The sequence below is a fragment of the Oscarella lobularis genome, chromosome 11, assembly GCF_947507565.1.
Source record: "Oscarella lobularis chromosome 11, ooOscLobu1.1, whole genome shotgun sequence".
NCBI lineage: Eukaryota > Metazoa > Porifera > Homoscleromorpha > Homosclerophorida > Oscarellidae > Oscarella > Oscarella lobularis.
This window is the reverse complement of record NC_089185.1, coordinates 1,322,539-1,334,109: the sequence shown is the minus strand read 5'-3', so window position 1 is coordinate 1,334,109 and position 11,571 is coordinate 1,322,539. Positions and strand designations below refer to the sequence as shown.

The following is an 11,571-nucleotide window of genomic DNA, read 5'->3' as shown; positions in this document are numbered from 1 at the left end:
CAATATGTGTTATCTTCCCGCCAAAGTAGCGCGTCACCAACACCCGCCTTATCCGGGCAAACGCGAACACGAAGAAACGATGGACGATACGTCTGGCAATTTGGACGATATCGTTCCAGGAGTCATCTTCGAGAACGCCTCGTTGTTTCTTGGCGAAATTCTCGCTGGAGGCACGTCGGCGAACAGGCCCGGCCCAAAAGGATTTCGTCCCCTGCACGATGCCGCCGCTTACGGTCACTTGGACTGCGTACGCGTTCTCCTGGACCATCAAGGCAAGTGAAAGACGTCGAATGGAACGCGCGAGTTGAAAGGCAAACCGTATAACGCTTCGATGCACACGGGAGTCGGGACGCTCATAGCGAAACCGGAAATTCGAATACGAACTCGTGTAGAGATCGTGACGAGGCGTTGAGTAACCTTGTCTCGTTTCTTATAGCGACTGTCAACGCGGCGGCTGACGACGGATCGGTAAGAACAATAAGAAGGCAGTCCTAAAGGCGGCGCATGGGCGCGAATTTTTTTTTCGTCAATGAATATGATCGTGTGTGTATTATCGCGGAGGGTCAGTAGAGTGTCTAGAGCTCGTCGTCACCTTTTTTTATCTCGCGATCTGCGTTATGCTTGTGGATTCTTCTTGGAACTGAAACTTTATGTTTGCCGTCCCTCCCCCTCTCTTCCAAGACTCCGCTGCATCGGGCAGCGTCCGGCGACAATCGAGAGGATAGCGCCTGCGATCTCGTCGGTTGCGTTCGATTGCTGATCGAACGAGGCGCGTCGATCGACGCGAAGAACGACGCCGGATCGACGCCCATTCAATGCGCCCACGAAGCCGGAAACGAGGAGGTATTTCGATGTCTGAAAGAAATTATCGGTGAGCGGGAAAGAGACCCAGTTTATGATATCATCGTTTCGATATGCGAAGAACAGACGAACGACGAGCTCAAAAGGAGCGAAAAGAAAAACTGTCTCAATTGCAAAGTAAGCGTCATTTCTTTCGATTGGACGCAGACTTGCTCCACGCATTCATTTCTCTTCGATAAAAAGGATTGGTAAGATTGTGCGAGGAAGGCGACGTTGATTCCATTAGCACACTGCTAAAAGAAGCGGAAGATATAATTAACATGAAAGATGATTCAGGCTATACAGCACTATACAGGTACGTTTGGCGTTTCTTAACGATTTTCGGTCCAAGCATTCGATAGTCTCGCATAGTACATGTAGTACAAACGCTTTAGGCACCTCTGGAGCTCTCCGAATAGATAATCCGCGAGAACCGGCCTGCGTTTTTCTGCATTTTTGGCAGAGCCCCGACCAACGCCGCTCTGTTGGCCCGCTAGTCGAAGATTAACAGGAATGCCGGTACTCAGTCAAATATTTCGTTCTGGAGCGTTTGTCTGATCTTGGTGTAGCGCACGTTCAACTGCCCGTTATAGAGCCGGCATAACGCCTTGATTTTGCTGACCAAGCGTGTGGGTTCGCTTTTTGCGTTCAAATAGCGTCTGAATGTCTTTAAAATGGACTTATAATGCACTTCGCAGTCAATTCTTCGCGTCTACTTCTCGTATAAAAGGATTTAGCAGCGACGCGCATACTGCGTCACGATTGACGTCATTAGTGTGACAGGGCGTGCCTTTCGTTCGTAATCAACATTTGCTGTCGTTCTTTCAAAATCGTGTTCGTTTTCAGAGTCAGAAATGCATTTGCGGCCGATGGCCGAGTTCTCGATTCAAACGACGCACTTTTTTTTCGGTGCATAGCTGCAGTCGTGTGATCCCAGTCGCGTGGCTGTATATATATACCCAGCATTTCTATATACTTATCAGAAGCAGTTGTTGGCTAGGATAAAAGGGAGTTGGAAACGTGGCCCGGTGGCTGGTCAAATTTCCTCACTTGACTTCCTAGTCTCAAGTCCCCTACTCCTGTGAAGCACTCTGATACAGGATAAACCTCCATAGCACCGTCTTCCGTGGGGTTTGTGTCAGGTGTCGCTATCTTTTTTCATTTTAAAAAAAGTGCTACGTAACCGGAGGCGAGTTTTTTGAACGTTTAACGGTCAAAGAACGCGTCTCTGAGCCCTCAAAGGGGACCTCAGTTTAAAGTTCGCTTTTCACTGACTGTATTCACGTTTTGATCATCTATAGAGTAAATTGCGTTTGCAACAACAAAGTCTTAGCGTTCGCAAGGCAATATCACTGGTAAAAGATCAGGATAATGCATAGGAGCCTAAAAAATTTTAACAGTATATGTAGAGGACCTAGATAAATGATCTGGCCAATCAAACTCACGCTGCACAGTTGAGTAATTCCGTGGGTTGCTAAAACTTTTGACGGTAGAAAGCACATCACTTTACACAATACTTTGATCATAGTCTTACGAGAGCAAATAAGTTCACCACCCGTTTTCTTAGGAGCTGCGAGGCCAATCAACTTCCTTCCGTTCAAAGTCTCCTCGCAGCCGGCGCTCATCTTCGACTCGAAGGCGACACAGGCTACACTCCCTTGGACATCTGCGCTCGAGACGGCAAAAACGATTTCGTAGTCGAGCTCGTCGCGTGCACGCAGAACGGCGCGACGGCCAGCGCGGCTCTGCTTCTCGCCAGCGAGTCCGGTCACAACGAAATCGTCGAGTATCTTCTCGCCAAGCAGGTCGCCGCCTACAAGGCGATCGCGGGCCAATTGCTGAGCGGCTGTCCGCCTCCGTCGGAACACGTCGTCGTACCGCTCGACGTAAATTATTGCAACGCTGACGGAATGACGGCACTTCATCTCGCGTGCCACAACGCGCATTCGAACGTCGTGCGCTCTCTCTTGAAGCACGCTCCATCGAACGTCGAGACGTTGTTACGAATCGACGTGGATCACGAGGTCTCGTCGTCGTCGTCGTCGTCGTCGTCGTTGGAAAACGATTCCGTTTTATCTCGCATGCGAGAGAACCTCGTTCTCGATTTGGAAGTTCGAGCGGCGGACAAGAGCACGGCGTTTCACGTGGCGTGTCGCAAGCGCTGCTTCGACGTCATCGAGCAACTCGCCGTCGCCGGGGCCGACGTGAACGTTCGACAGCGGGCCGACAATTGCTTCGTCGACGCCTGCGTGAAGGACGACGTCGATTTGGCGCATCTGCTCCTTCGACTGGGCGCCAACGATTCGTCGGCGGCGGACGCCTTTTCTCACGCTCTTCGACACGAAGACGACGAACTCGTCGCGTGTTTGCTCGCCTTTCGTAACGTCAGCGAAGATCAATCGTCGTCGGCGTCCAAGTCGGGCGGCAGTCAGCCGATCGAATACGTCGCCGCTTGGAACGACGTTCGACGCGACGGCCGGGACTTCTTCAAAGCGACGTGGGTCGACTTGGCGACGAAGTACGTCGATCGCGGCCAACGTCTGACTCAACCGGCGGTGATAACGCGACTCCATTTGAAAAAGAACGGTCTCACCGAGCTGCCGTTGGAATTATTTCAATTGCCCCATCTCCGATTCCTCGACGTTTCTTTTAATAGTCTGGAGGAATTGCCGTCTGGAAGTGCGGCAGCGGCGACGGCAGCGGAAGCGACCGCTTCCGCCGCCGCTTTCTATATCGACGGCGACGACGGCGTCGGCGATTTGGAAAGCGAATCGACGACACCGCCGGCGTCGCCGCCGGAATTTCGTTGGACTTGCCAATCTCTGACCGAGCTGAACGTGAGCTCGAACGCCCTTCGATCGCTTCCGTCGGACGCGTTTCGCGTCGAGCGTCTCGCGCGCGTCAAAGCGCAGCAGAATCGAATCGCTTCGCTTCCCGTCGACATGTGGCTGGCGCCGGCACTGGAGGAAATCAATCTATCGAACAACGATCTCGAGGAATTGCCGACACTCGTTGACGATAGCGAGAGCGTTTTCGTTTCGACGACGATCGATCCCGCCGCGTCGTCGACTTCGTTACCGAGACGATACAGCGACTCGCTCGGCGGTTTTCGTACGAAAGGAAAGACGAAGCGGACTCCATCGATATCGAGTTCTCTCCGAACTCGCGCCGTGACGGCGAGTGGAACGATTCATTCGGGAATTCTCGCCTCGAGCAGCCGAAAAGGCTCCAATGACGACGAGGACGACGACGAGGACGACGATCGTCTCGGCGGCGGCGGCGGCGGCGGCGGCGTCGCCGGATCGGGTCGTCTTCGAACGTACAAGTCGCCGCTCAAGCAACTTTACCTGAACGGGAACAAACTTTCTCGGGTGCCCGTCGGATTGCCGTGTCTCGCCCAGCGACTCGAACGACTCGAAATGTCGGACAACTACGTCAAAGACTTGGGTTATCCGTGCCATTACCCCTTGTCCATCAATCACTTGGCCATGCGCAACAACGACGCGGAGACTTCGATATCGGCGGCGGCGTTCACAGAAAAGGCCTCTCGCTGCTACGGTGTCATCAAAGACGAAACGGGCGCGCTGCTCTCGCCTTCGACGATCGGCTGCTCTCATCGACGCCACGCGATTCTTCCGAATCTTCACTATCTTATATTGCCGGAAAATAAATTGGAAGACGTGCCTTTGTCGTTTACCGACAAGCACGTGGAGAAGTTTGCTGAAAAGAAAGACGAGTCCGATATCGTCGCCGACGACAATCGGTCTCTCATCACCGGGGGAGCGAGCTCTCCGGCGGACTCCGCGAATGGACTTACGAACGGTCACGCCAACGTCGAACGACATCTCTTTCCCAATCTCGAACTTCTCGACGCGTCGTTCAATTGCCTCAAAGAGGTGCCGCACAGTTGCTGGAACTTGCCCGTCGGCGAATTGATACTGAAAGGGAACAAGGGCATTGTCGATCTTCCGTCCGAGATGGGACTGATGAACGCGCTCTATCGGCTCGACGTCGACGATCAGGCGCTCGAATGCGTTCCCACGCACGTCGATCGATCGCGAACCAAGAACATTGTCTTGTATCTTCGTTCGAAGCGAGATAAGTGCGTCGGGGTTTTTTTCTCTTTTTTTTTCTCTCTCTAATCATTTCATCTAGAGCGAGAGAGTATCGTCGTTTGAAGTTGATGGTCGTCGGTCGACAGGAGCGCGGTAAATCGACGGTGATTCGTCGCCTGAAGGAAGGTTGCGACGGTAGCTACGACTTGCTGCATTTCAACAAACGACGAGACGGCGTCTACGCGTCAGAATCGACGGAAGGTTTTTTTCCAGGGGCAATTTTTTTGTAAGATAGAAAAAATAATTGTTCTGTTTCAGATTCCAAGAAGACACAGATGTCGACGGTCGGAGTCGATTTGGGCGTTTGGAAGTACGGAAAACCCCTCAAAACCGGACTCTTTGAAAGAGTCATAGAACGCGCACCTGAGATCGAATTTCTCACGTGGGATTTTGCCGGACAGGTTCGTGCTCCCTAGCGGCTCTAGTTAGTTTTGACGCGTACTGTTCATATACAGTACCGTTCCAGAGTTCTAGGCACTCCCATTTACTATGATAGTGCATAGGAGCCTAAAAATGATGATGTCTCTTCTACAGGAAGACTATTATGCCACTCACCAGTGTTTCCTATCGAAGCGGTCTCTTTATCTCGTCCTTTGGAACGTCAACAACGGCGACGACGGCATAAACGAATTGGAATCGTGGCTTCGAAACATTCAGGTCGACGAATTTCGCCCATAAATTTCTTCGCTCTCAGAAAGCATTTGTTGACAGGCGAGAGCGCCCGGTGCCACCGTCATATTAGTCGGTTCTCACATCGACGTGAAGAGAAAAGGACGGAGCAAAGATTGGCTAGAGTGTATTCGGGCCAGCGTCGCCAAGAGGTACATGGTCGGCCACTCGTCGTTTCTCCAATCGGAGAGCGGCCTACCGAACGTCACTGCCGTGGCGTTCGTCGGCTGCGAAACGCGCGAAGGAGTCGACAGGCTGCGACGACTCATTTACGACACAGCGGCAAACATAGCGGAAACGCGAGGTATCTCATATCTTTTCCCTCGCGTGCAACGATTTCGCTCATTTCTATCCTAGGAGCGAAACGCTTCAAGCTCCTGGAACAGCTGCTTCCTCAAATGTACGTGCAGTTGGAGGATAGGGTGGTCGAATTAGCGATCACTTGTCGACAGCGGAAAGACATTCCCGTCGTCGTTCATCACGATTTCAAGTAAGATGCGGGTTTAGGTACCTATGGTACTGCATAGTCATACCGACCTTTTGTTCTAAGGGATCGAGTAGCCGATATTGTAAGCGATCCAGAAGAACTTGCTCAGGCCGTTGATTTTCTTCATCAGAACGGTGAGTAGTAGAAATCTTAATAAGCTATTCTCAAATAGCGAATCTTCGCTCTCTTGTTTCTCTCTAGGCACTCTTCTTCACTACAACGATCAGTCTCTTCGCCATCTCTATTTCATCGATCCTCAGTGGCTGTGCGACATTCTCGCTCACGTCGTCACAGTCGATGCCGTCAATCCCATTCGTTTCGGTAAAAAATCGTACCTTTTCCCCCCCTTTCCCTCGTCTTATTCTCGCCATCGCGTAAAGGCTTGCTTTCCTACGCCGACTTGCCTCGCATATTCACCGGCCCCATGTTCGCGTTTCGCGACGAATACATCAACCTCCTGACGAAATTCGAAGTAGCCGTGCCCGTCGGCCTGGATAAAGACTATCTTCTCGTTCCCTCCAAACTGTCCGACTCGTACGCCGGCGCTCTCTCCATTCAACCGTACAATCCAAAAACGACAGCGTCGACAAACGAAAAGGCGTCTCGCATTTGGCTCCTCGGCTCGTCCTTCGTCACTCGCTTCTACTATCTAATCTACGTGCCGAGCGGATTTTGGCCGCGCGTCATATCCCGCTTTCTATCGTCGACCGAATTCTCGCGCATACTCGCCTCGGCGGCCGTCGTGACTCGAGAGCGTGGCAACGAGTTGCGCGACGGTAAAGTCGATCGACCGTCGGCTTGCATGCTGACGTGGTCCTATTGGAAAACGGGCGTCGAATTGAGAGCCAATTCGGAATTGATTCTCTCCATCAAGGAGGTGTTGCCGGGTCAGGAAAGCATTCTCGGCCCAAAAGCGACGGAGAACGAGGGCACGTTGAGCGTCTGCATGTACGGAAGTCAACCGGACGTGCTGACGCGAGAGAAGTATCGTTGGATTGAAGTCTGCGCGGCGCAACTCGCTCTCGATCAAGATCTCGACGATCGATCGGGCGGCGGAGCGAGCGAGTTCAACGGCTCGATGACGGCCGCTTTGCTGTCGGCGTCCGTGGATTTGGTCGACGGCCTGCTCGAGGATTGGTACGAGGAGATTTCCAACGGCGGCTGCACGCCGGAGGGCATTCCTCGACTCACGCGAATCGTCGCCTGCACGAAATGCGTCGACGGCATGAAAATGGAGACGCCGACTCAGGAGATCGGCTTCGTCTTTACCGTGCAGGAGTGCTCGTGGAAAGCTCAGACCGGGGAGATGATGAATTGTCCGAGACACCGCGATTTGCACGTCGGCGACGTTGCTCCGGATTTGGTATGTACGCGTGAATGTACTTCGGAGTTTTTTTTTTGTATCTCTATTCTAGGTGTTTGACGACTTGAATGTCAATCTGGTCGTCTCGTCCGATCAAATTCAGGAAGGGGAGTTAATCGATAAAAGCAATGCGGACGTCTTGAAGGGTTGGTACTATCCCGAGGTAAGTCCTTTGCCTGTCCTTCATTTCGATGATTATGTGACCTCCTGTCTGACGAATCAAAGGGAAAACAGCACGCTCAAAATCGCGAAGAGGTGGCCATCAAGAAAATCCAAAAAGAGCAGCTCGTCTTTGCGAAAGAGGGCAGCGACGTCAGGCATTACGACATGAGGGAGACGATCTCAATGAAAGCCTACAAGTCGTACATCGACACGCGACGAGAGGTGAGCGTCCTAGCGCAGCTCAATCATCCGCGCATCGTTCGACTCGTCGGCATTCGTCTCGATCCGTGCGGTCTCGTTCTCGAATGGGCCCCTAAAGGAAGTCTCGAGAGCATCCTGAGAAAGTATAGCGACGTCGAGTGCCTCGTCAATCCTCGTCCACTCCGACAGTTGATAATACAGGTTTTGAGATTATATATATATGCCCGTTCACACTGGAAACATCTCTTAGTGCGAATGGGCTAATGAACATTTTTTTGACATTTTTTTCAGGTTGCTGAAGGGCTGAGTTATCTTCACGAGAAGGGAATCGTGTATCGTGACTTGAAGTCGGCCAATGTGCTCGTCTGGAAGTTTCCCGAGCCGACGGCGCAGCATTTCGACGTTCAGGTGAAGTTGGCCGATTTTGGTATCAGTCGTTCGGCCGATCCGCGCGGACGTGCCAAAGGCGACGTCGGAACGCAGGGATTTCAAGCGCCGGAAATCGTTCTCTACGGCGGCGACGAAGACTACGGAATTCACGTAATCGATCGTATCTTTTTCTTCAGTAATTCAACCGCGTTTCTTCACTAGGTTGACATCTATTCGTTTGCCATGCTTCTGTACGAGGTCTTGAGTCTAAAACATCCGTTTTCCGAGTACATGCGAATGGAAGTAGAGAACATGGTTCGCAAAGGTCAGCGTCCATCTTTACCTAAAAAGGTAGCACCGAAGATTACAGTACGACTGGGCCCACGGTATAGCGCCGCTTCTTCTACGCAGAGATTTCAATATCCTCTCAGCGCTTTGGATCTGATGAAACGGTGCTGGGCCCAGCAGCACGACTCTCGCCCGCTCACACCGCGAATACTAAGCATCGCTCGTAGCGACGATTTTCTTCGTCTTCTCGACATCGTCCAATTGCCCGCCGACACGAACGTCTTGGCGGCGTGCGTCTATAGCCCGGAAGCGGTGGAAGCGACGTCGTCCGAGAACGACGGCGACGAAAACGTCGACGCGGAACTCTTCTTCGACGAGATCTGGTGGTCGTCGCGCCAGTCCGATGCCGTCGCCAACGTCGAGAGCCGCCTGTGCCGAGCCGAATACGACGCGCAAGAAAGCGAGGCAAGCATAACGGTGAGTCGATGAAGCCGTGGATTGATTCAGATAAAGAGCGAATATATTTGTCTCCTAAGCATAAGGACGTTCCCACGTCGGATCTGCTCGGCAGCGTGTGCGTCGTTCACAATCACATTGTCGCCGTGAGTCATTCGATGGACGCTCGCCTTTTCGTCTACGGCGCCGCGTCGAGTTTTCCGCACGAAATGACGCTGATTCGTTCGTTTGCCATTCCGGGCGACTTGTCCGAGTTCGGCAATTTGCGACAGCTCCTCTACGGACCTCCGCCGCTCGATCAAGCTTTCATTCTATTCAACAACGGCGTCGTCATTTCGGTCAAAGGCGAACGTCTCATCGCGGCCGCTGCCAAGGAGAACGGCGACCCGTTTGCCGACGCTTCGACTTTCGTCTACGATATGGACGAGGATCAGCAACTCTTCTGCGCCGCTATTGTTGGCGTCGGCGGCAGCGGCGCCAAATCCGAGTCGGCTCAGAACGTCAACTTGTGGTGCGGCTTGTCGAACGCCCAGATTGCCGTGATCCGGTGCAGCGACGGAATGCAATTGCAGTGCATCGACGTCGAATTGGAGCCGGATTCGTTTCGCGATTTTTCCGTGAGCTCGGTCAATTGTCTGAGCGTCGTTCATCAGTCGTCCGGCGAGACGATCGTGTGGGGATCGATTCAACCGGGGACCGTCGTTTATGGCTGGAGATCGACGACGAAGCGTCTTTACTCGACGATCAATTCGATGGACTATATTGAAGGTACCACAACCAGTAACCAGTGTATTCAAAGCTAATACTAATCGATTTCTCTAAGATCATATATCAGGCGCAAGAAGCACGTCGGGTAAGTGGTAATAATTACGAAGCACTCCGTAATCTTTCTCTACAGCTCCGAAGGGTTGTATCTCTGTTCTGCAGTCTCAAGGCTCTCAGCTCTACATTGGTACTGCGAACGGTTGCATCCTCGTCGTCAATGACAACCGAGTGACTCAACTCCTTCACGCTCACCTTGGAACCATCAGCGTTCTCGTTCCCTTCACGGTTGCCGCCGACGATCGGCAATGGTTGCCTCGCTTCTGGAGACGTCGTCGTCTGAATCAGAACGCCGACGAAGCGCACGAAGCGCTATCTCATTCAAAGAGATCACTTCTTCTCAGCTTTGGAACCGGATCGAGACACGAGCAAATCAATTTGGAAGGAGAAGGTCAAGGTAGGAAAAGCAAAGACAGATCGCACATCATGATCTGGTTGGTGGATAAGCAACTATAGACGGCGACCAACGTACGTGCTCTCGCAAGTGCAGTCCGCATATTTATTGCATACTACGTCTACTTTTTTACTCGCTACATTTATCTAGATATGAAATCGTTTGACAAAGACGAATGACGACGTCTTTAGACGGCTGTGCCCCGTTCGAGATTCTGCTTGATTTCGGCCGTGAATTTGTTGTAGTACCGAGACGCTTTCTTGTTGAACTTCATGTTTCTCTCGTTGATGTAGTCAATGTCAGCATCGTCGAAGAACTGCCGTCGACGACTGAACTTGGCTCTCTTTGCAGCCCTGCGAGGAGAAGAAGGAGGAGATAAAATACACACAAACAAAGGAAGAGAGGGGGGGGGGGCAATGGTTCCACGAATTAATCCCTAAACGTACTGCTTTTCCAAATCGTTGACCATTCGATCCACGCCTTCCTTGCTCGGCGCCGTCAGGAGAGGATCGAGAATGGTATTGGCTGTCGCATAGAAATCGTCTCCCCTTAATTAAAAAAAAAACACGTCACATCAAAGGGGAGTTAGAACCGAGTAGTCAGCGTACAATTTTTCCTTCTGTGCATCGTAGGCTTCCACGTCGGGATCCATCTGCCTCGTCAAGCGCTGGTACTGCCGAAATTGCGCGTCGGCAAACCCAGAAAATCCCTGATCGGGATTCTTTTTCTTTCGCTTCCGATCCAATCGATCCAGTTCGTCTGCACCGACGTCGAGGAGCTTTGTTCGACCGTAGTCATCGCCTCTTTCCTCTGCTTTCTAATAAACGCACGTAAGTTTAGAAAAAAAAACGATGTCATTGAAATTTTTAATTTTTTTTAATTTTTGCCTTTTTCGCTTCAGCTTCGGCCAATTCCCATTCCACGCGCGATTTTTTCGCGTCGTGATTGTACGGGAGCTTTTTCTTACGATCTTCTTCCACGACTTCGACGTGGTTCAACTTTCTCGCTTCGTTCTGCGGCGAATAGTAAACGGCTTTGTGTGCGAATAGATTCGTTTTTCTCACTCTTTTCAAATGCAGTTCCCTCAGCCGTTTCATCCGCTCTTCACGCTTCAAAGCGGCTGCCGAAGAGGGCGCGGCGTCGCGGTCTCCCGTCGAAGATCCCTCGACGTCTTTTTCGACTCCAGAGGCTTCGCTCGCTTTATCGCAGTCGGCCTTATCCTAAAAAAAGCGTCTAACGAAGCAGACAAATAGAGATCGATTCCACTTTTACCATCGAACCGCAGAGACAATGTCGTTCTTCAAACGTAAGGCAGAACAAAGCAGTTACCGTACACCGCTTGGTGAGGTAACGAAAAGTCGCACTTTCGCGCAGTGACGCGTACCGAAACGCAGGTGTATATTTA

At 51.8% G+C, this 11,571-nt stretch overlaps 2 protein-coding genes across 2 annotated transcripts; one reads left to right on the top strand and one right to left on the bottom strand.

The window, feature by feature from the left end:
• The first annotated feature begins 65 nt into the window (after positions 1 to 65).
• On the top strand, positions 66 to 10,342 carry LOC136192865 (leucine-rich repeat serine/threonine-protein kinase 1-like). Its single transcript, XM_065981605.1, has 22 exons — positions 66 to 272; positions 437 to 468; positions 682 to 871; positions 928 to 978; positions 1,045 to 1,156; positions 2,408 to 4,942; positions 4,996 to 5,156; positions 5,214 to 5,356; positions 5,490 to 5,612; positions 5,667 to 5,928; positions 5,982 to 6,114; positions 6,175 to 6,245; positions 6,313 to 6,432; positions 6,492 to 7,474; positions 7,527 to 7,637; positions 7,700 to 8,038; positions 8,129 to 8,377; positions 8,429 to 8,557; positions 8,618 to 8,971; positions 9,031 to 9,718; positions 9,774 to 9,803; positions 9,849 to 10,342. Exons 1-22 carry the CDS (start codon positions 80 to 82, stop codon positions 10,226 to 10,228), a joined length of 7,389 nt encoding a protein of 2,462 aa, XP_065837677.1. The 5' UTR covers positions 66 to 79; the 3' UTR covers positions 10,229 to 10,342.
• Positions 10,251 to 11,534, bottom strand: LOC136192870 (pre-mRNA-splicing factor syf2-like). Its single transcript, XM_065981619.1, has 6 exons — positions 11,439 to 11,534; positions 11,231 to 11,386; positions 11,054 to 11,179; positions 10,775 to 10,983; positions 10,613 to 10,714; positions 10,251 to 10,519 (listed from the first exon to the last, which is right to left on the bottom strand). Exons 1-6 carry the CDS (start codon positions 11,439 to 11,441, stop codon positions 10,354 to 10,356), a joined length of 762 nt encoding a protein of 253 aa, XP_065837691.1. The 5' UTR covers positions 11,442 to 11,534; the 3' UTR covers positions 10,251 to 10,353.
• Between the last annotated feature and the right edge of the window lie 37 nt (positions 11,535 to 11,571).

Bases quoted from the DNA above. Each gene is read 5' to 3' on its own strand.
- LOC136192865 (XM_065981605.1), top strand. From the start codon at position 80: ATGGACGATACGTCTGGCAATTTGGACGATATCGTTCCAGGAGTCATC. The intron at 273-436 runs GCAAGTGAAAGA...CGTTTCTTATAG, and splicing joins CGTTCTCCTGGACCATCAAG to CGACTGTCAACGCGGCGGCT. The intron at 8,378-8,428 runs GTAATCGATCGT...TTTCTTCACTAG, and splicing joins ACGAAGACTACGGAATTCAC to GTTGACATCTATTCGTTTGC.
- LOC136192870 (XM_065981619.1), bottom strand. The intron at 10,984-11,053 runs GCAAAAATTAAA...TGCGTTTATTAG, and splicing joins CCGAAGCTGAAGCGAAAAAG to AAAGCAGAGGAAAGAGGCGA. The intron at 10,715-10,774 runs GTACGCTGACTA...TTTTTAATTAAG, and splicing joins GATGCACAGAAGGAAAAATT to GGGAGACGATTTCTATGCGA.